The 24,220-nt window shown below is 33.1% G+C and overlaps 2 protein-coding genes, 1 long non-coding RNA gene and 2 other non-coding genes across 6 annotated transcripts in view; all 5 read left to right on the top strand.

The window, feature by feature from the left end:
* Positions 1 to 2,552, top strand: part of Snurf (SNRPN upstream reading frame) — a 16,055-nt gene extending 13,503 nt beyond the window's left edge. Inside the window, exon 4 of the mRNA XM_021166814.2 lies at positions 2,407 to 2,552. The gene's annotated coding sequence lies outside the window, so the exon portion shown is untranslated. The remainder of the gene's footprint in view (positions 1 to 2,406) is intronic.
* Positions 1 to 10,144, top strand: part of Snrpn (small nuclear ribonucleoprotein polypeptide N) — a 111,946-nt gene extending 101,802 nt beyond the window's left edge. For both annotated transcript variants that reach the window (XM_021166813.2, XM_021166812.2), the window contains 7 exons: positions 2,407 to 2,552; positions 3,595 to 3,746; positions 4,275 to 4,386; positions 5,196 to 5,348; positions 6,020 to 6,158; positions 7,857 to 7,982; positions 8,074 to 10,144. In XM_021166813.2, coding sequence (XP_021022472.1) covers positions 2,550 to 2,552; positions 3,595 to 3,746; positions 4,275 to 4,386; positions 5,196 to 5,348; positions 6,020 to 6,158; positions 7,857 to 7,982; positions 8,074 to 8,111 — 723 coding nt within the window. In that variant the 5' untranslated portion in view covers positions 2,407 to 2,549 and the 3' untranslated portion in view covers positions 8,112 to 10,144. The remainder of the gene's footprint in view (positions 1 to 2,406; positions 2,553 to 3,594; positions 3,747 to 4,274; positions 4,387 to 5,195; positions 5,349 to 6,019; positions 6,159 to 7,856; positions 7,983 to 8,073) is intronic.
* Positions 10,145 to 10,361: 217 nt separating this feature from the next.
* LOC115031675 lies at positions 10,362 to 10,431 on the top strand. Its single transcript, XR_003837339.1, has one exon. It is a non-coding gene; the product is annotated as a small nucleolar RNA SNORD107 (small nucleolar RNA).
* A 1,788-nt stretch (positions 10,432 to 12,219) lies between these two features.
* Positions 12,220 to 12,286, top strand: LOC115031667. Its single transcript, XR_003837332.1, has one exon. It is a non-coding gene; the product is annotated as a small nucleolar RNA SNORD64 (small nucleolar RNA).
* Positions 12,287 to 16,480: 4,194 nt separating this feature from the next.
* Positions 16,481 to 24,220, top strand: part of LOC115031512 — a 32,416-nt gene continuing 24,676 nt past the window's right edge. The window contains exons 1-4 of the long non-coding RNA XR_003837152.1: positions 16,481 to 17,983; positions 19,505 to 19,569; positions 20,913 to 21,173; positions 22,105 to 22,257. This is a non-coding gene — a long non-coding RNA (uncharacterized LOC115031512). The remainder of the gene's footprint in view (positions 17,984 to 19,504; positions 19,570 to 20,912; positions 21,174 to 22,104; positions 22,258 to 24,220) is intronic.

The raw sequence follows: 24,220 nt of genomic DNA, 5'->3' as shown, positions 1-24,220 counted from the left end.
GGTACTTTCCAAGTTGAGCCATTCTAAACCTTATCCCTTATATCCTGTGGTTAGCTAACTCTCTCTCTCTCTCTCTCTCTCTCTCTCTCTCTCTATATATATATATATATATATATATATATATATATATCCCTCTTTATATAATAGCTATATTTTTAAATGTATGTAATATTACTCTTAACCAGGGATTCTTTGTATAGCCCTGGATGTCTTAGAATAGAATTTTCTTGGAAGACTAGGCTGGTCTTAAATGTAGGTCAGTCTGCCTCCTGAGTACTAGGAGTAAAGTGTGTACCACCTCTGTCCAGCTAATAACTTTTAATACATTTTTGGAATACAGGCATTCCTTTACACACACATCATTATCCATGAGTTTGACTTCACTTGGATTAACATTGGCAGTTCTAAACATTATGGCTGTTTAATGATATGAAATGGTAAGATCATGCTGACCTTGATGATACTTTCCATTAATGCTAGCACAAAGAAGGCAGAGGCAGTGAGATCTCTGAAGCCAGCTATGTTTACTTTGAGTTTCAGAACTGCCAGGGCTATCTCAAAAAACAAAACAAAACGCCAAGGAAAAATGTCACATGGAAGGACAGCTTGCTAGCCTTTGTTTGTGAAATATGTCTCAAAAGAGAAATTTGTTTTTTGAGTTACTAGTGATACTTGAAGATAAGAAAGAAAAGGCTATAGGAAGAATTAAAAGTATTCATCCAAGACTGAGAGCTACTTAAACTTCAGAGTAAGAAAAGCAGTTTTGGGAGTTTGACATAGCTGTGCATATAGTAGCAAATGCCTTTTATCATAGCAATTCAGTGACAGGCAGATTTCTTTCTTATTTGTTTGTTTGTTTGTTTATTTCGAGACAGGATTTCTCTATGTAACCTTGGCTGCCTTGGAACTTGCTCTGTAGATGAGGATAGTGTTGAACTCATAGATAGAGATCCTTTCACCTCTGCCTCATGAGTGTTGAGATTAAAGGCATTTGCCACCATTTCCTGGCAAAATGTAACAGATTTTAAATTTTATACATACATACATTTAATGTGAAGATGGTCAGTATAAGTGTTTTCCTTCCAAGAAAGAGCATCTAATTTTATAACTAGATAATTTTATATATACAGATAGTCTACAATTCCCCCAAAATATAATATGAAGTATTATGGTCTTAAACATTTGTTTTGATACATTTAACTATCTGGCAGCTTTTCTGTTTGTTTTGCTTGGAGATATCCAGACGTTTTCCTATGTACTCCAGGCTAGCATTGAATTCTAAGCATTGTTTTATCCTGCCTTACCTCTCCCAAGTTCTCATAGGCATTTAACCATATAAGTTTTTGTTGTGTTGGTTATGGTTTTCTTTTTGTTTTTTTCTTTTTTGTTTTTGTTTTTGGTAGGGAAGGGAAAAATTTTTATGCTTTAACGTGCAGTCTCTAAGAACGGGCTATATTCTTAGGCCTTTATTGTATTTTACATTTATATTTTTTTAATACTTAAAAAGTTTTCAAGCTTTCTGTAAGACTGTTCCTGCCATAGAGCCACTGAATTCTTCCTCAGCATTATGTATACTTTTATTGTAACTATATGTCAGTTTTCAGCTTTTGTAATTTGTGCTGTTCAATGACACACTCATTGATTTGTGGAGGAAGGTTATCCATCGTGACTTTAAGAGGGGCCAAAAGTAGAGATAGTGATAAATGTTGGGAACTGAAAAATGTGGGTGTTTTATACACACACATACACACACACACACACACACACACACACACACACACACACATATAATATTCTAATATTATAAAAATAAATATTTAATGTGAAGATGGCCAGTATAAGTGTTCTCCTCCCAAGAAAGAGGATCTAATTTTATAAGCAATTGTATAAAAACCTGGTAATAATGTTTTGAGATGTCTCAGTGGGTTCTGTAGAAGACTCCCTTTCTCGCATTCACATGGAGCCTCATAACTAGCTATAACTTAAATTCTAAGGGATTTGATACCTTTTTTTTAACCTTGAGCACAAAAATCATGCATAATACAAAGATAAGTGTGCAGACAAAACACATAAAATTATAGGCGACATCTGTAAATCATTGCTGAGTGGCAAGAGGTGGATTTCTCAAGCATAAAACATATACTCTGATCACATGTTAGTCACAAAGGAAGGTAGCACTGCTATTTGACCTATAAATACACCCAGAAACAAACCCAGAAACCTTCCCAATACTGGTGGCAATGGGTGTCAGAGATCTGTTGGGTAGCAGTAGTATTACGATGGAGGACTGGAACTGTTCATTGTTGGACAAGAGAGAGAGCATGGATATTTATGAAGTTGTACTGTTTGAAAATGGTTGATCTTTAAGCCATGGATTGAGGTAGAAATGTATGTTTTCCTCTGCAGGACCCATCCGCTGTTTGTGAAACTTTGGTCAAGCTTACATTGTTTGTTAATAGCCTGCATCGAACCTTTATTTATAGCCCTTCCCCAAGTTTTAAGGATCTTGAAATTTTAGTGTTGACAACGGCTATTGTGGAACAGCAATCATGGTAAGTTGTACATTTAATTAAGCAAAGGGTTGGATAGCTAATTTAATGACCCCACATCATAGTTTTCTCAATGTATGGAGTTTTTTATTTTGGTAAAAAAAATTTGAAATAAGGATTTATCTTTAGAGAAGGATGCTTATTTCACTGCTTATCAATCAAAAGATGACCTATGCTTACCCTATATAGGGTGGTTAAAAGCTTTGGAAAGAGTACCAAGGAATGCATACATTATGTAATTTTTATTCAACGACTAAATCTTTTAAGGGACCAACTTGTAGATAGATGACTCTGAGATCAAATTGCATATCACAAGCACAGCCTATTGGGAAAGAACAGCTTTCAATTAACAGAAATACAGTTGGATAAAGAGAAATTGTCCTATAGATTACTGTGATTCTGAAAGTCAAGGGCACAGATTTATAAAGGAGAAGATGATACTCTCAGATTTAAGCATAATGACTCATGCCTAAAACCAGCATTTTGGTGTTGGAGGCATGAAGAATAGGGGCTCATGATCTTTATGTGTGTATGAAGTCCAATATCAGTCTTGTAACCCTGATCCTATTTAATTTTCTTTAATAATAGTGATGTGGGTCTGATGGATCTGGGTGCCTTTTGGGGTTCCAATGGAACAATGTAAGTTCATTGAGCTAGTATTCATAGTTATTTGTTGAGGTAATTTTTTTATGTTTACAAAATAATTCACAGGACGAGGTGCTCTGTTAGAAGTTCATGTAATCTTCTAGAAGGAAAGCTTGAACATTGAATGAAATAGCAACTATAACAAGATACTAGGTTGAAAGGTTTTCAATTTAGGAGTAAATTCTATTAATCTTTCTAGATATGATAATACTTTAAGGTTCTGAGAAGTGTAGAGATATTTATATTGATCCTAATTCAATTTTATATTTCAGTAATTGGAAAACATTTGAAAAAAAAACTATTGAAGAAACATGATTATAAATGTAGGTAATGAATAAGCTAATGTTAGAAAACTGGGTTACAGATACACTTAACATTGATGTTCCCTTTTAATTGACAGACTGTGGGTAAGAGTAGCAAGATGCTGCAGCACATTGACTATAGAATGAGATGTATCCTGCAAGATGGGAGAATCTTCATTGGCACCTTTAAGGCTTTTGACAAGCATATGAATTTGATCCTCTGTGATTGTGATGAGTTCAGGAAGATCAAGTAAGTCGGTTTGGGGTCATGGATGTGGGAGGTAGGAAGGAGATGGAGGGAAGTTTTGAGCTAAAGCAATATACCTTAGAGTGACTGTAGTGAATACAGACACTTTAATGTGTCAGTTTTGCTCTTACCTATTAGCCCTTTCTCAGGATTCTGTCAAATCCTTACATTGCATCATAGGCATTGCATGCATATTATGCTGGCAAAAATAAATCTGATGTCAATATTATTTGGTTATATTTTTAATAGATTTATCATTTTATTATAATTGAGGCTTAAATTATGCCTATTTAAATAGGTCCTGTCATGTAATCTGTATCTAAATTGTGCAAAAGAATGTAATTTTTGCATATTTTTATAATATTCAAGCATTCACAGAAAACTAATTTTACTATTTTTACATGACTAAGTCCTCATAATAAACAGGCAAATAAACTATTGCTTGGGAAATATTTCATTGAATTTTAAATGAAACCTTTGATAAGAATTACAAAATGATTTCACTAATGTTTATTTACTTCTGATGTGTAGGCCAAAGAATGCAAAACAGCCAGAACGTGAAGAAAAACGGGTTTTGGGTCTCGTCTTGCTACGTGGGGAGAACTTGGTTTCCATGACTGTGGAGGGCCCACCTCCTAAAGATGTAAGGAAGATGCAGAACAGGGCATGCATGTTTTTGACTTTCATTTTTAATTTATATACAAAAGGTTGATCTATAATGTGGAGGACATTGTTATTTTAAGGTATACAGTAGAAGAACACTAAAATATACTTAGTACTTAATACCAGTACATGGTTCATCTGTAGCCTTAGGAATTAAGGATTTATTTATGCTTCCACCTATGCACCTATGTACTGGATACTCCCTAAGTTATGGTAAGGAATTGAGTTTTTTTTATTCCTTAGGGTTACTCTGTTTTCACAAGGTTTTGTGGGACAACTGTCAATAATTATCAAACACATAATATGTTTTGTCCAATCACTGGAAAACCTGTACACCCACTCACATTTGCATGTATCTTTATGGAAGATCACTAAAGTTTAGCCTTGAACTTGTATACTTTACTTTTTTCTAGTGTAGTAAGAAAGCACATGCATTTTGATTTGACCAAAGCAATGCTTGTCCTCTGATAGCAACAGGCTACATTTATTAGAAGGTAAAGTGAATGAAATATCTATAAAGGACAGAAGTATAAATGAAATTTTTGGGGAAGAAGTTGTTCAGGGTTTGCCCTGTTTATGTTTATGCAAGATTATACACTCTTAGGGTATATATTCAAAATCTGAAGGGTGCAGAAGAGTATTTGTTGTATTAGAACATCACTTTCATTTGTATATAATGCGATTGGAGATAGGTGTTTTATAAAAATTAGTTACAGAATTTGTCTTTCAATAAATGAAGTTGTGAACAAACTCAACCTGCTATGTAAGCTATATACATTTTTGTTTTAGACTGGCATTGCTCGTGTGCCTCTTGCTGGCGCTGCAGGTGGCCCTGGGGTTGGAAGAGCAGCTGGCAGAGGAGTACCAGCAGGTGTACCTATTCCCCAAGCTCCTGCTGGATTAGCAGGCCCTGTCAGAGGAGTTGGAGGCCCATCCCAGCAGGTAGGAATCACAAAAATGTTTTCTATTAATGAGAAAATATAAGTAGAGCCTGAGAAAGATCAAATGTGGAAACATGAAGCTATGTCTATACTATTTAAGTTGTATATGTTCTAAAAAGATGTGATACTCAACTGTAAATGGAAGGGACTTATAGTTGCTAGCTTAAAAAAAAACTTTGATTTTATGTAATTAAATATTCAGTTATATATGCCAGAATGAAGAAAATCACAAGCTTAGAAAATGTTAATATGCTAAGATTTAAAAACATGAGACTAAATCTAGATGTAGTAGTGCATGCCTTCACTGTCAGCATTCTGAAGGCTGAGGCAGATACATCTCAAGGAATCCATGATAGCTGGGAATACTAGATGGAGAGACCATTGTCCCAAAGAAAGAACAAACAACAGAAGAAACAACCTACCAACAAACAGAAACCCACAAACAAAACAAAAGTTCCAGACTGTTGTCTCAGCACTCAGAACGGGCATTTGCATAAATTTGCATAATATGCATAAATCCCTGGATTTATTCTCTGTTAACTTAAAAGAAATAGAATAAGATAAATAAGACACAGTAACTACATTTGTAATAGAACATATTTAGTATTAATACTCTTCTTTTGGAAAAAGAGACTTAAAAAGGTGTTTTGTCTTCTTGGCATAACTTCACAGGTCATGACCCCACAAGGAAGAGGCACTGTTGCAGCTGCTGCTGTTGCTGCTACTGCTAGCATTGCAGGAGCCCCAACCCAATACCCGCCAGGACGGGGAACTCCACCTCCACCTGTAGGCAGAGCAACCCCACCTCCAGGTAAGGGTTTTGTGATGAATAATAGAATGATTTGGATTCTGATTCTATAACCTTGAAGAAATACCATCTTAAGTACTCTGATGGAGGAAAAGGCATCATCTCATTGTCTTGCTAAGAATTTAGGAACTATTGAATTTCAGGGCTACTTTTAATTTCTTATGAATTGAAATAGATGTGTTTGTTTTTGCTTTTTGTTTTTGTTTTTTGGAGACAGGTTTTCTATGTAGCCCTGACTGTCTAGGAGCTCTGTATAGTCAAGGTTTGGCTTTAAACTCATGGAAATCTGTCTGCCTCAACCACCTGAGTACTGGGAGTAAAGGTGTGCACCACCACTGCCTGGAGAAAACAGTGTTCTTTCTAAATATATGCTGATGAAGGTTTTTCCTGTTTCTCCATTCACCTAAATTGACACACTTTCTTTATTCTCAATTAGAATGCAAACCAGATTTGGCCAAAATGAATATGAAACAGCCAAAGTATCCCCCCCCCAAAAAAAACCCCACAAAACATATACTAAGACACATTCCTCTAACACATAGGAAACCCATTAAAAACAAAACAGAAAATATAGTATTTAAGCAAAAGATAAAAAGTAGTAGGAGTTCAGACAAAGGATTATGAGACAAACTCCACATATACTGTAGAGATAGTATTGTTTGCCATCAACAGATAGGCATGGGCTTCTCTTTAAGTGTGTTGATATATCCATTGAGACTTTTTTTTTTTTTTTTGCAAGTGGTTACCAACTAGAGATAACTTAATGGGTAGGATGGGAGCTTATTTTCACTTCCACGATGACCCAGTGTTACTTAGACAAGTGCAAGCTTGGTAAAATACTACCTGTTCTTCAGTCTTCTTGCTAGACAGACCTCTTTCTTTGGTGTCATCCATCTTTACTGATTCTTAAAATCTCTTTCCTTGAGCCGGGCGTGGTGGTGCACGCCTTTAATCCCAGCACTTGGGAGGCAGAGGCAGGCGGATCTCTGAGTTCGAGGCCAGCCTGGTCTACAGAGTGAGTTCCAGGACAGCTGGGCTACACAGATAGAATCGGACTCGAAATACAAAAAAAAAAAAAAAAAAAAAAAAAAAAAAAAAAAAAAAAAAAAAACTCTTTCCTCCTCTTCAGTAGGGTTCCTGAGGACTTAGTTCAGGGATTTGAAGGAGGCCCAGTATTCCAAGGTCTCTGTGCACGTTTGCTGCATGTTGGTCTCTGTATTTGTTTCCATCTATTTGAGGAAGCTTCTCTAATGGCTTCACAAATCACTGATCTAACAGTATGGCAGAATGTCATTAGTGCTACATTCCTTTAGCAGAGCCAATAATTTGTTGTCCCCTAGGTTTGTAGCCAATTTAGTCTCAGATTCCTGGCCATCTAAGGAGCTGTTTGTGCTTAGTTTCATCTGAAGGAGAAGAACTTAAACCATGTCAGATAACGCTTACTCCCACAAGCTTTGTCACTATCACAGCAGTGCCTCTTTCAGCCATGTCACATTTTTAGATCATTTGGTTGATGATTGGTTGACATTTTGTAAATGAAAGGTTATTTGTTATTAATGTGGCACTCAGGTTTTATAGTATAAGAAACTTCTTTTCTCATTCCCATTGTTGGCTCATTTCTTTAACCACTGTTTTGTTCTAAATTGTAACAGCTTTACTGAGCTGACATGAAGTGTTTACTTATTTTTGTCAAATTTTCAGGCATTATGGCTCCTCCACCTGGTATGAGACCACCCATGGGCCCACCCATTGGGCTTCCCCCTGCTCGAGGGACACCTATAGGCATGCCTCCTCCAGGAATGAGACCCCCTCCACCAGGAATTAGAGGTTAGTGGTTATGTTAGGACATCCAGGTCCTTCAGTATTTATATGCTCTTAATAACATTAATGGAATTTTTTTTTAATTTTTCCTTTCTAGGCCCACCTCCCCCAGGAATGCGCCCACCAAGACCCTAAGATACAGTTGATAAATCTCAGCCCTTCTCTTCCCCTACAATGCTTCTTGTGAAATTGTGTACCTGCAAGCTTTTTGACCCCTCTTACTGCATTAACTATAGATAATAAATACATAGAGCAATTCATTTGGGGTTTTTCTTTGTCTGCTGATTTTGTTAGTTAGAGTGAAACCAAATGTGTTTTAGTGGTGAAATTATTGTTAAAGATTACTATATTAAGTTTATATTAACTAAACACAGATAAGACATTTGCTCAAGCTAGTTTCTTAGGATCAGATGGTTGAAATATTTTCCTGATTTCTGACATTGACTTCAAGCATTGGCTCAAAACCTTACAGATAAGAAAAATCAAGATCCATTTGCTAAGATTTACAAGCCATTCCGGTCAATTAAATATGTTTCGCTTAACGGTGTGTGAAGATACTTAATCAGATATTTAAATTCACATCATTTATGGCACTGGTATGTCATTATTGCTTATGAATTAAAACATGGAATGCAGGGTATTTTCCAATCTTCCAAACATATTCTATTACTTAGCAGTCTATCCTATGTTTACAAATATACATACATCCATATACACACATACGCATGCATTCCATGCATGCACACGCACACACACAGACATTTATCATGTACTGGGTCCATTTTGGTTTTAGTTTGTACATACATTTGTTTAGGTTCATTAATTAGTATTAAATAAATTATAAAATGTTTTTCCTGAAGAATACTCATTCTCAGAAGTGAATGATATTTCATGTGTGTGGGGCCTTATGAAATTTCCAGTATCCATGTCAGTATGTCTGGTGATGGTATTGCGCAGCTTCTTTCATGTCTAGGAGTTGCTAATTAACCCTCCCTCCCATATTCTGGAGGTTGGTAAACAGGAGGCTCTGATATTTGGATGTGAGTGATGACTACAAATTTGAAGAAAATCTATGATCTTATTCTTGAGCTAAAAGTGACCACTCAGAGGTGAGTTGTGAAATGAACATTGTTTTGCTAGTGTAAATATCAGTCTAAACTATGGATTATAGATGATTAAAAACACTTTTCTTAAGAATTTTTACAAGTTAGAATTTACATCAGCATGCCAGTCTATAAATGTCTATGGAAGATCTTTTGATGAGACATCTTTCAGTTTCCATTTTAGGGGAATTTGATGCAAGGTCTCATATAGCCTAGCCTTACCTCACATTTCCCTTATGGGCAAAGATGACTGCACTCTCATCCTTCTGCCTCAATATACTAAGTTCTAGTATTACAGCTATTTCTATCATGCCCTACTTCATCCTAATTCTAATATATAGATGAGCACATGCGTCCTAAAACAGTTTGATATTAGCTCTCTGATTTCTTAATATGCATAGTTATTTTTTATGAACCCTTAAATAATTTGACATCATTTATCTTTCTTTACCAGAGCATGAAGAAGCTTATTATAGAAACAATATGACACAAACACACATTGGAACGAGTTTTTGTATGTAGGATAGTTCAGCCTAGCATGTATGAAGGTGTGTTTGATTCCAAAAAAACAAACCAATTGCATTGGTGCATACTGGAAATTGAGGCAAGGAGATCAGTAGTTTCAAGGCTATATAATGAAACCCTGTCTGAACGTCAGAATTTTGAGGATTACTTGGAAAATAAAGATTTTCCACTTTTTAGTCATTAATTATTATAGCTTAATTTTTGAAAGATTGTCTGTTTATGTATTGGAAACTGGTTTCCTAGAGACTATTATGTATAGTAGGATATTGGTGGTGGAAGTGAATTGCACAAGTTATAAGATACAATGAAATAATTGTCTAATATTTTACAGACTTGCTTCTGTTATCTACTGATTTAAACAGGTTCATTCAGTTAAAATTTTGAAATTGCTTCTTATTTCTTTTATCACCTTTCAAAGAAGCTGTTCATTCTTTTTCTTTATATGTGTCATCAGAACATGAATTTTATAAAATGTATTAAAGCCTGCTTTTTGTAGATCAGTATCCAATTCTGAAATATGTTATATCTGTATTCATATTATTTTAGTCTCATGTGTTGTCCTTCTGTCAATTTAGTTCATGACTGAAGAAAGAAATTTTCAATGAATGTTATGAAGTTTCATGACTTGACCACCACCCTGTAGTATTATAACAAAGCTGTAAATCCTAATATCGCAGTTTAAGACAGAAACATAAACCATCCAAGGTAATGTAATCTTTTGTTGAAAAATAAGAACATTTTATGGAGACCTTGACTGGATTTATGATGATATAGGACCTTGTCTGAATATAATGATTTCAAAAATTGAGCTTACAGTGACTGAAATCTGGTCAATGTGCCTCACTCTAGTGGTACATACTTGTAGTCACAGCCCTTGGGATGCTGTGATAAGATTGTTATTTCCAGGCCCTCATAGAAAAGGAAAGCAAATAATCAGTTTTGAAGTGAGAACATTGCATCCTCAGAAAAAAATGGAGTTGTGCCATTTTCTATTTTCTGTAATATCTTTTATATAACTATTTAAAAGTAATGTGTGGGCTTTTCTTGCATTTTATATTTGTTGAAAGCAAAAATGAAATGTCCTTGGATCACAAGGCCTGGTGACATGGATCCTCATAAAATGGCGTTCCCAACTCATGAAAAAAAATGGAGAGCACCTTTCTAGATTTGTAAGGTATATCAATCAGGAGAAAAGGGTAATGTTTATGGAGCATGTACATTTGGAATGTGGTGAGTATGTCAAGCTGTTCTTTTGGTGGCTACATTTGATTAGCCAGTGTCACTGTAGAATTATTAGCTGACTATATAGCAGTTCTTCCTTATTTTAGAAAGTCTTTTTAATTTTAGAAAATAAATTTTAGGTATTATATACATTCTTGGTATATAATACTAAGAACCCATGACTAGTTGGTAGCTGCATCCATATTCTGATTATTTAGCTGACAATTCTTTCAGTGCTTAAATATTTCACTGCCTTTGTGCTGTGACTTTTTTTTAAACCTTGTCATTGACATTTACAGTGTATTGGTAGGAATATTTTAGTTATCGTTGTTTAATAGGTATAACACAAATGCCATCAATTTTATTGGAGTAGAGAATCTTTACAAGCTTAAATGGGATATTTTTACTTAAAAGAGAAAGGTAGTAGGAACTAGGATCGATCTGATAAGCAAAGTAAGTTAATTAGGGAGTGTTAGAGAACCATTTGCTAAGATGTTTAAGAAAGTAGTTAAGAAGCAAAAAGAAGAATGGTTCTTGGAATCAGTAAACTTAGTTTTTCAGATAAAGGATTATGTATATTTACCTATAGAACAGTCATACTGACTCTAGTGGATTGTTGCTGTTGCGATATCTGTAGTAGTTTAAAAATGACAGTGGAAATTACAGAGATGTGGGATTAATGGCATGCATAATTAATGATATCCATATCTTTTAAAAATAGTAATTTGTTAAGAGCACATTTGAAAAGTTTTGTAATCATCAAAATGTTCAGTTAGACATAAGGGTGTTAAATGAATCACTTTTCAAGGTGGGTAAAAATACCACAGGGTAGATTGTTTGCTTTGTTAAATTGGCTATTTTTTTATGCTGAGGTTTAAACCCTAGGGCATTGTATATAGTTTCTTTCTTAGGATCAAACTGACAAGTCCGGCTGTGTGGATCTGTTTGGTTTCATTGTTTTGTTTTGTTTGGGTTTTTGTTTCTTTGTTTTGCCTTTTGACACTGGGTCTTATTATGTAACTGAGTCACACTGGCATCCCATTCACAATATTCCTGCCTGGATGCTGCAAGTGCTTATTTTATAGGCTCACCGCCACACACCTATTTTTTCATTCATTCACTCGTTCATTAGTGTGTATCTGTGTGTCCCCCACCCCCTGCACAACTCCAAAGGACATATTTTACAACTAAACTGCATATTTTTAAGCTGTTAATCTAGCTCATAGTTTTATGTGAAGCAATAGCTTTGTAATGAAAGTGTTCCCCTAAATCGTGAGTATTTTCTCTAACACAGGCCTCTCAAACTCATGTTCCTACTATATCAGTACCATGTAACCATATACCATTTTCCATTTTTACAGTTTTTAAAAAGTCCCTTCTGAAGGACTTTGGCTGGACTTATGATGAGCTATGTTTACTGAGCATGATGAAATGATGCTCAAAATGATTACTCTGAAGTCTAGCCAAAGTGTCAGTTTAAGAACTTAGGTAACAACTTAAGTTCTTGGAATATGAAACAAGATTTTTTTCAAGGAGACTGGAGCTGTAGATTTTTCCAATATAGCAACATTGGTTTTAAACCTATTTCATTTTATTTTTGTAAAGTGCCTTTGTGTTTCAAACACCATAACTTTTTCACCTTCCTTTCCATATAATAAATTCTAGAAATAAAGAACTTGAAAGTTAGGGTATCGCTCAGTTACCCAAAATGTACCCTGTGTGATAGTTCTCTGAGCATGTTCCTAGTCATTTTGACTGTATTGTTCATTGATTTTTTTTTTTTTGTAAGATAGGAATTTTATGTTTTGTCCAAATGCTGAGGATAATCCAGAGAGGTTAATCTATCTTTCTTATCATAGAGCATTGATGGAGTAGTCACTCTGTTAATTGCCACTACTGAATATGAGAAATATTTGGTAAATTTTGTTTAATTTTTTGCTAGTGAGATCACTTACTATTCCTGTTTTCAAACACTTGGTTGGGTGGTGTCAGGATAATCTGCATACCAATTTGATTTTGTTCCTCTGAAGTGTGAGTTTTCCTGAGCTTTGTATATTAGCTACTGCTGTAGTGATTGCTTGTTGTGTGGTATCCTTCTGCCTTTGTAATACTTACTTCTGGATCTTTGCATATCTACATGCATACACAGCAATAGATTTATTTTCCTATATAATTTTAAAACAATTCTTAATCTGTTGGTTATGGCAAATTTATTGCTGTGATATAGCTTTATTTTAAATATATAATAACTTTATTGACATAATCTAGTGAAACATGTGAAATGATGATTATAATATCTTACATGGTTCAGAGATAAGCTAGAAACATACTTTTGTAGGACTTTACGTTTTGGTTAATTAGTAAAAATCAGTTAGACTTTGACCTATTTGTTAGGTTAACGTGTTTTAAATTGAATGATCTTATTATAATTAATCACAGGGGAAATTTCTATAATGTACTTGGTAAATGATTTTATAAAATTTATGGGAGACATGTCAATGTTTGAATAGTTAAGAATAGTGTTAAACAAGGGGCTATAATGTGTATTAAATATAAATAGTAAAAATCACCATTTTAAGTACATTTGAGAAGTCATTCCAGTTTTATGGGTTGCATTTTCTTTCTTTCTGTTTTTCTTTTTCTTTCTTTTTTTTTTTTTTTGGAAAGTAATAGAGTTTAATTCAGGGCATAAAGAGGGGAAGTAAGAGGGTGGTAGAAGCAGAGTGGGTGGAGGAGAAAAGAATCTATTACTTCTCCTCCAACCAGGCTATGAACATGTGGAGAGGGTGGGGGGGAGCAGGAATGGAGAGGGGAAGGGAAGAGCAAGTAAACAAGAGAGCAAGAAAGAAGAAAGTGAGCAGTTTGGCATTTTCTTGATATGAAGAAATAAAAGTTGAATCCTTGTAGTATTATAATCTTACCTGGTTAGTGTGGCTTTCTTTCAAGGAACAGTTTTTATTATTATATTTTAACCTTTGTTACTATGGAGTTTTGTTCAGCATTATTTATAAATAGAATTCTTGGTTCTTGAGAGAATCTTAAGTTAATTTATATAAGAGAAGTTTTTTTTTTGTCATGATACAATTACAAAATACATCCTGTTATGACATCTACTGTTGTATAGCGTAACATTGACCTACATACCCTTTAGTGCACCATGTTAATTTAATCTTGTGAAGAAAAGTAATGGATTGTGTTTTGCAAGATACTTAAAGATAATGAAATTTCTAGACAAACAAATTACAAAATTACTAGAATGCTTGTTCTGGAATTTCTAGACTTTCTTGTTTTATGGCAAGTAAAGAAAATTCATGACATAAAACCATTTGTAAGGGGTGATCTATGTGACAACTTCACATAGTTTTACTCCAATAAGAAGTCAATAAATATTGTGAGTGAATTCGATGTTAACACACTATACCCTTAATATGCTAATGCATATCTAAAAGATACAAAAGCATTTATATTGAATAAGAAATTTCTGGTCACACTTTATTTTCAGATTTATTTTATATACAAATATACAGTTATTTATATCACAGAAAAAAATTTATATTTTAAATTGGAGTTGGACACTGAAATAAAAGATTAGAACTTTGTTGATCAACAGAATATATTATATGGATTCTTAAGTAGTATGATGCAGCAACATTTCTCTGTTAAGGGTTAAATTAGGAACTGCTAAGCAGAGGAAAGGTATTATTTTATAAATTAGAATTGCTGGATCATACTTTGAAATTGCCAATTTAGTCAAGTCCATTTATCAGTCTAACTCTTAGCTTGTTTTTGCATGTATTTATTTTAAATCAGACCTGAAAGCATTGATAACTGAAAAATTATAGAGTTCCTATCTTTGTAGAAACAAAAGTACCTTCAACTGCCATAAAACACATGACATTACTCTATATGTTTAATGAGTAAAATGTTTGAACTGTGTGTAGTGACTTTGTTTAAAAAAACTTGCTTAATAGAGAACATGTTAATACATTATATTTCTTGTATTTATGGATAGCTGTATTTAAAAACATTTGGCCAGTTTTCAGGTTTTAAGTGTTCTGTATGAAAAGACATGTTTATTTTTGCTGTTAAATGTTACTTGACATTTATGTAAGGCTCATTGTGGTGGTGTGACAGCAAAAGCTAAAGTACCTGAGCGTTTTGTTAAAAGATCTCTCTCTTTCTTTATATACATACATACATATNTATATGTGTATATATATATATATATATATATATATATATATATATATATGTATAGTGTCTGTATATTCTTTAATGGCATCAAGGTAGTTATTTCTGAGTATAATTCAAGTACAAGAATTATAGGGTCACTGTTTTCTGAAAAGTATGTATGCTATATAAATGACATGAAGTTTCATTTTATTTTTCTAGTCACTAAAATGTATGATATAATTTATTTTTCCAAATTATCAAGATATATCAGAATTACATGCTTTGTAGTCATCTGATACATGGCAAACATGGAACTTTCTAATTCGTAAGGCTTTTATACCAATCATCTAGTAGTTGCAGAAATATTGAGACTCGTGATTTTTAAAATTATAAATATATTGTAACTCATTGTCTTTTACAATGAAGATGACACATTGAGAGTTTATAAAGCGATCATGGAGCTCAGAATTTTTCGTATTTGTTTGAATCCCAGAGGAGCAATTTATAAACACTATATATTTATTCTCAGAACAGTTGACTGTTTTGTCATTTGAATTACACATTTAAAAAAAAAAAAAAAGAATGATACATTGGGTATTCAGTTGGCTTTCTGAGACTTAATGAGGCTAATGATTAATTTTTTTTTTTTTTTAATAATCAACATTCATGAAGATTTTGTACTACCTCTTGGAACACATATAAAATTTTGTATGTGTTCCCTTATTGCATGACAATATTCAAGACAACTTTGTAAATAATAGTCAAATACAAAATTTTATCATCTAGTATTTCTAGATGTATAGAGTGTCACAGGGTATAATTTTGTAAATAAATCAGTATCAGCTTTCATCCTTTTTAAAATTTTTTGAGTGTGATTTTTTAAAATTTATCTTGTTTGTTACTTGTTAATAAATAGCATAGAAGAATGAGAAAAAGTATTTTAAGTTCAACACTGGCTACGCATCTCCTGGAAAAATTTCATTAACCTTAGTGTAAGGCTTATTGGACATACAAGACTGTTTATAATGGCATACATTATAGTCATGTGGTTGTAGTAATAAAAGGTCATTATCTAAACATTTCTATTTAGGCATTATAGGAAATATGTCTTGGATGAGTTCCATCTACATTTGTGATTGAGTTACTACAGTATTATATTTACGGTACATGACAGAATTCAAGACATACTGTAAATATATACATATATTTATGCCAATTTGAAATATCTTTTTTTACAGATGCATTCTTAACAGAATATAAGCCTGTAAATATTTCATTGTGACCTAACATTAATTAAATTATACCAGTAAATTCTTTTACGATTGAATAGATAAATACTATTAAAATATCAAGTATAAAACTCTTTATGGCCGGGCAGTGGTGGCGCACGTCTTTAATCCCAGTACTCGGGAGGCAGAGGCAGGCGGATTTCTTGAGTTCGAGGCCAGCCTGGTCCACAAAGTGAGTTCCAGGACAGCAAGGGCTACACAGAGAAACCCTGTCTCGAAAAACCAAAAAAAAATAAAAATAAAAAAAATAAAAAAAAACCTGTTTATGAATAGTTTCTCATGTAGAGAAGAATAAGCCAGTTTTTCTATACTGTTTACATGAAGCAAAATTACAAGAAAAAATTAGGTGCATTTTATCCTCAAGATAGATAAACTGTTGAAAAACTATTTATAAATTTTATGATAATTAGAAAAATTTTCAAAATCATTGTTACTCCACGATTTACCATTGGCACACTTATTTACTTTTACCTGCAGTGATTGCATTCACATATCTAAGTTATCATAGTATATAGATTAAATACTTTTTAATTATGTTTATATTGTGGATTTTGATTTATATTCTGGTTTACAACTTATAAAGATAGTATTTTATTTATAATTCAGTTAATTCTGCAATCTCAATGTTATGGCTAAATTCAATTTGTGGTAAATACATATCCTGTAACTTTTCTAAATGTTTTTATGTGTTTTTATATCTTTAAGCAATTTTAAAATTTTGTATATTTTCATCTAGTATTATTAAAAATAAGTACCTAGTGTACTGTACGAAAAAACAGCCTGTATCACATTAAAAGCAATCAAGAGAAATTAAAATCAGAGTTAGGATTGATAAGTAACATTTATCCTAGCACCTTTCAAGATTATACACAGCTCCACACTCAGTTTGTGGACAGCCTGGGCTCACTAGGCCTTGTGTCAAAAGAAAGTGTGAAAACAAAGAAAAGCTGAACACATCCCTTCAACACAAGAGGAATTGTAAGAATATGTATTTTTGTTGAAATTTTAGGTTATCTACTAATATTTCATCATTTGTGATTCTCAAACGTAATTTGATTTTTTTGTTGGACAATAAGATAGTCAAATACCAGATCTACGAAATGAACATAAGGATTGCAGCTTAAGGTGAATGTAATTTAACAGTGATATGTTCTCTAGAAGTGGGGTGTTGTATTATAAATTAAAAAAAAGAAACAAGTTGCCTTCTTGTAGACATACTTTAGTTCATACTAAAATAGATAAGAAATTCCTGATTATGCATATTTTGTGTCATTAGGAAGTTAATACTTTTGTATCATAATATGTATTATTTTACAGTAATAATTGAAGATTTGTGCAAGTTAATTAAACTATACATGCTTGGAAATTGCCACATGGGACCATCTTGATGAACAGTTTATGTAAACAGAAAACATGTTCAGGAAGAATGTTAAAATTTTAACACTTGTAAATAGAAAGAAGATGCCATTTGCCTGTCTTTGTACTTTATGAGGGTATTTGCAAATAAGCATAAAAACAAGAAGAAGATATTAAAGAGACATTTTGTGCCAGGACATCATGGTAGTGCTGGACTGCCTATCCAACTCTGTATAAAGGTTTTTCAAACAATTTGTGAGGAGTGTTCGTATCTCCAGAGTCTTCTGCTTCAGCAGAGAGTAGTGCATTAACTAATGGAAAAGAGAAGATAAAAGTTCTGGTAAGTATTAGTGACACATGAGTGAAATATAATGTTTTAGCTAGGATTTAATGTTGTGAAGAGACACCATGAATGTGAGTATTCTTATAAAGGGGAATAATTGGTGCTGTCTTACAGTTTTAGAAAATTAGTTCATTTTTTCTCATAATGGGGAACATGGCATTGTTCTGGCAGATATGGTGTTTGAGGAGCTGAGAATTCTACATCTTGATCAGTAGGCAGCAAGGAGTGCTGCCCTGCTGGGCATTGCTTTAGTATAGGATACCTCAAAACCTGCCCCTGCAAACAGGCCACATGTCCTAATAATGTCATTTCCTATGAACTGAACATACAACACATGAATCTACGTGACAATTCCTGTTCAAAATATCACACATAGAAACGAAAAAGTATTCAGGAATAAATATTGGTAATGTCAGTCATACTTATGAATATATCATGCTGTATCTTATGTTTTTGTTATGTCACATTTAGGATGAGTTGCAAGTTGTCTACTACAATTTTCTTAGAATATAACTCAGGATCAGAAACAGGCCGAACCACTTTTCCAATCATCCAAATTACTTTTTGGTTTTGTTTTGTTTTGTTTTGTTTTGTTTTGTTTTGTTTTGTTTTGTTTTGTTTTGAGACATGGTCTTTTTGTATATCCCTGGCTGTTCTGGAACTCACTCTAGACCAGGCTGACCTCGAACCCCGAAATCTGCCTGCCCCTGTCTTCCAAGTGCTGGGATTAAAGACATGTTCCACCACTGCCCAGCCTGTTAATATATAAATTATATAACTAAATAACAGGATTGTGCTTACTTTGTTGGATGTGTTTGATTTGCCTGAGGGATTTCCAGTATATATTCATATAGATATAGATATAGATATAGATATAGATATAGATATAGATGTAGATGTAGATGTAGATGTAGATGCAGATGCAGATGCAGATGCAGATGCAGATGCAGATGCAGATGCAGATGCAGATGCAGATGCAGATGCAGATGCAGATGTAGATGTAGATAGATAGAGAGATACATACATACATACATACATACATACTCCTTTCAAATGTACCAACGGACACTTTAAATAGTGACATAATTTAAATAAAACTTGGAGTGTTCAAGAAGATAATTTAGCTGTTATGCACACCAACTGTATTTATTAATGACCTTAGATCTGTTCCCATCTATCAGTTGCTTCCTACAACTACAGCTCCAGGGTACATCTTGCCTCAGACACCTGTCCCATGTACAGGTACATGCACTTGAATGTAAAGTAAGATGCTAGGGTCAAAGCTAAATTTACAACATACACTACATTTTCAGAGGACTTATGTTAGGATTTCCACACCTAATCACATCTATCTTTGTAGAATCTGAAACCTCTGCTCTATGAGGGTACACATACACATAACAAACAGAAAATGGATAGAAGTGTTTGGTATTAAATATAATTTTTTTTTCAAGACCAGGCTAATTCTCATTTTTTTCATATACATCCTACTCTATATTGGGTACTTTATTTTTTCAGGTGCTCATGATGACTAGTCCGAACCTGCAAACTGCTGAGAAAATTTACATTCCTGAAAACTAGAGGTAAGAAAGGATTTGACTTTTTTTTCCCCCATTAGGTTAAGAAAGGAAATACAATTTGAAACATTCCCATGCATTCTAATTTTCTGAGTTAAATTAATTTCTTTGTGACTGGTGTGGAACTTGCGCCTCCCATATACTAAACCAAGAGTTCCATAAAGAAACTACAACTGTAGTTTGAATCAGTTTATTATTTTTAAAAATTTTTGAAAGGTGTAGTAGGCTATCATCAAATACCCTATGTGGTTGAGGATAAATGTAAACTTCTGATAGCATTGCCTACCAGTCTCATACACTGGGACTAGAGAGATACATCCTCATTCCTGAACTATGCAGTTGCAGGAATTGACGCATTTGTTCTTTCCTAAAAAGTACCAGCTAGCAATATTTTCAGAACTTTCATCATAATAAAATAATGATTCAATACATGGATACATGTTATCCTTTAGTAAATTGTCTTAATATATTCCTATATTCCAATAGTTACTTCACCTATTTCTTGGTTAAAAAAAAATGCATTAACAGGGCTGGAAAGAAGATGGCTCAGCGGTAAGATAATTTACTGCTCTTCCAATGGTCCTGAGTTCAATTCACAGCAATCCCAGGGTGGCTCACAACAATCTGTTATGGGATCTGATACTCTCTTCTTATGTGTCTGAAGAAAGCCATAGAGTACTCCCATACATAAAAGAAAATCTTCAAAAATCTAACAGTACAACAAAGCAAACACAAGATTAACAAAGTTCTAGAGATAGTAGTTAGTGAGTATTTTTTGTGCACAGTCCCCAATTTTCGTTCCTAGCATCCATGCATTGTAACTCCTGAGTATCAAACATATGCACAAGCAAAGACACATAATTAAAGTAATAAATAATTATTTAAAAACTTGACCCAAGCAATGTGTATTTATTTGGCTTCAAAGTTTAATGGCACTCGAGAATCTTACGGGAGAGCATGGCACCAGGAGCATGATGCTGGTGGTCACTTTATATCCTTAGCCAGAAGTTAGAGAATGATCATAGGGATAATGAGTGGGGAAAAATAGGATCAAGATATAATCCATAAGTATAGCTTGAAAGTGTTTTTTTTTTTTTGTCAAAGTAGCAAGGATAATTACTGTATACAATGAAAAAATTAAAATAACTAAACAAAACAGAAAACTGACAGCCCAAATCAGAACATTAAAGAGTAATATTATAAATTACCTCTATAAGTAAAATCATTTTGAATAAATGAGATAATAATCTCGTGTCATTAAAAATATTATATTTTTATAATAAAAATGCATAAATGGTGCTCTTTGATAATGAAATAATAGTTGTGGTTTTCTTCCTGTGTTCTCTCAGGTGGTTGCCGAATTGAATAGCCGTTGGTTCTACAGCCACTATAATGATCTGAAAAGTTGAATATTTTTCATGAACACTTTCAGGAATCATAATAGAACTCAACTAATTAGATAGAGACTGGAATGTTGATTTGAAGACAATTACTTTTATAAAGATTTTCTCATTGCTGCTTTTGCATTAACCCAAGAAGTGGAGATATTACTACATGGAGAAGAACTGTATGATTGAATTGACTTTGGAATCGTCTCAGTGTTGTCATAAGTATGAAGTGTATTTCATGGTACTTTTGAAGTTAGTTGTAGAATTTTTTTCAATTGATTTTTCTATTTTTCAAAGGGTTTAAGTAATATGTAGCATAGTCTGACTTGAGTGGTAACATTTTTAGAAATATACCAGGTACTGTTAGGACTGTATTGTGTGAAGATTTACTTTTATAGTGCATGCCAAAGTTTTGGGGTTTTCTGGTACATTTTATTGTATTTTATTTATAAATATTATAAGAGCAGCTGATTATGGGTTGAGATGATAATATTACAGTTATGTGTCAAAATTCTATTACTTTGAACTACATTGGCTAGGTATATCAAGTCTACATTTGATTAAATGTAGACTTAGCAGGATTAATGAATATGGCCATTGAAACTAAAGGAATTTTAGTCAACATTCCTCTCATTTGTGTATTTATATATGTATGTACGTATGTATGTATGTATTTATTTATTTATTTATTATCAAATCATCATGCTGTTCATTTCTGCTCATTGTTTGAGTTTCCATGCTAATTATTTGTTATTCATAAGTACATTTGTAAATAAGTCTATAAGCAGGTCATCATGTATGTCAGATAAAATACTGTGTTTTCTACTCTCTGTTTTATTACTAAGTTGTATATAAATTATGCATTAAATACAAAATATTCTCTCTCTTATGTCATAGTTTTGTGTTTTTCTTTTGTAAGCATCTTTTTGGTCATATCATACTTATTTGTGTTATCTCCCTAGTTTTTCATCAGATACTTTGCCCTCTCCTTTTCCTCATTATTAATGTGCTAGAATATTTAATAATGCGTATTTTAATAATAGTATTACTTCTCAAATTCAAGCATATTAGAACACAAAATTTGCGTTATGTCTGTTTTCTTTCTATTTTTATCTGTTCTATATAGTTCAGACTATTTTCTCTTATTTTTCAGAATATTCACTGTATGTAGTCAATTTTTTCCTCAGAGTTGATGATTACAAATACTTGTCAAGTTGGAAAAATTCACTTTTACTTTTATTTGCATCACACTTACTAGATTAGAGACTAGATTGCTTTAAATTGAGTCTTCATTTACAACCTCAAGGTATGTCTTTCTCTTTGTAACTAAATGATTTCGTACCTGTGCATTCCATATATTTCACTAGTATAATGTTTGATAACATCAAGTCAATATGTTGGTATATGAAATTCATTTTCAGATCTTTATCCAGTAGTCTCCATTGAATTTCTAAAATGGTGAAATCCTTACTATCATTTGATTATGAGTAAATGGATTAGGAATTATTTCTAGAGTATACAAGCATGAAGTACTGTTATATTTTCTTATTAATATTCCATACTATTTTTTCTGCAAAGTCTGTATTGGTTCAAATATTTTTGGACTTAAACAATCTTGTTTAAAATATAGCCTGGGACACATTGCAATCTAGTTCAGGTTGAAATTGAACTTGCAAGAATCCATCTCCTCACAACCTCCCTCAAATAAAGTTAAGATTTTTGAGAGTTGAGTATTTTTCAATTTTATTCTTTGGGCTAGAGAGATATCTAAGCAATTCAGAGTAATTACTACTTGTATAGATTAAGTTCCACTTTGCCTGAAACTGCAGCTACAGTTGCAAGATACAATATCTCTCCTCTCTGGGAACTTAGACTCATGTTCACAATCCCCCACACAGGCACATAGTAGCAATATTTAAAAGTATACCATTTAACAAGTCTGAATTCCTAAGCAACTGCATTTTTTTGTATGTTTGTATTTGACATTATTTCTGTGTTTTTTTTTTTCCTGAGACTATTTAAATGGAATAGTTTAATTAGATTATAGCTTGTTAAACTTAAGGGTGTAATGGTATATACTTACAACCTCTTTTTGATCATTATGTAGGACTATTAGTACTTTGATGCCAGACTGGATGAAGGCCTCTCCCAAAATTGAGCAGTAAACATAAAAGTTTAAAGTAGTTGTGTACAGAATTTTGTTTTGATCTTTATCATATGCTGAAGTGTTTACCTAAGTTCAGGAAATAATATTGATATATCAATACTAACTAATGAATAAGCCTTATTCATACTTGTGAGCCTTATTCAGTTTTTTATTACTACTGTAATGATGTTTTATGATTCATATTTGACACACATGTATCAAAAATTAGTAAAACAGTTGTGTCATTCTTCCGTTTTTTTAAAAAGTAAATTATGTATAATTTTCACATACAATTTAATTTTAACTTATTTGTAAAAAATGTGGGATTTATATTTTGGGAATATTTCTATATTCCTCATTTTAAAATATGCACTTTTATCATGCTCTCCTAACATGAAAGCCTTACCTACTTTTGTTTTTGTTTATTGGTCTATTGATTTTTGTTAGTGATCCTGATTACAGCATTATTTTTTTAACTTAAATCAGGCTGTGCCACTGTATCACTTCTTCCTAGCAACTGTTGATTGCATATAGATTCCCAAGAAGTGTACGGTTCTATGAAACACACCCCATAAATAATCGAACACAGATTTATGCTTTACATTACCCATCTATGGGTGCTGTGAAGCCATTTGTACAGAAGCCATTTCATGTCCCGATGACAGCATTTGTGAGCACTTTGCTCTTAAATTTTGAAACTTACCTTTCAAAGCCACTTGCTCAAAGATGGTTACAGCTCAGTATTGACTGTTTCACTGATGCTAAAATGATGCTTCTCTTACATGAAATAAATTTAGAAGCACTTGTTTAACTTAACTCATTCCATATTTGTACCCTTTGGCTCATTGTACTTGGAAGTATGGTTGGTTGCTTGCTGTGAACAAGAATGAATTTGTAGCACATAGCACTTTCCATCCTGAAGAAAGCCAGTATAGATTCATTTTTCAGTTTCTGCATGTTGAATATGTATGTTCTATACCAAAAACATGTGGTATAATCTGCAGCATGTTGTTTCCCTAATTTCCTTCTCTGCCTGTTTATCCTTTGTGTACAGAAAGGCCATTGACTTGCTTGAGTTAATTTTATATCCAGCTACTTCACCGAAGCTATTTATCAGGCTTAG

This window comes from Mus caroli, chromosome 7 (genome assembly GCF_900094665.2).
Source record: "Mus caroli chromosome 7, CAROLI_EIJ_v1.1, whole genome shotgun sequence".
NCBI classification, from domain to species: Eukaryota; Metazoa; Chordata; class Mammalia; order Rodentia; family Muridae; genus Mus; species Mus caroli.
This window is presented reverse-complemented; position numbering and strand designations above follow the sequence as displayed.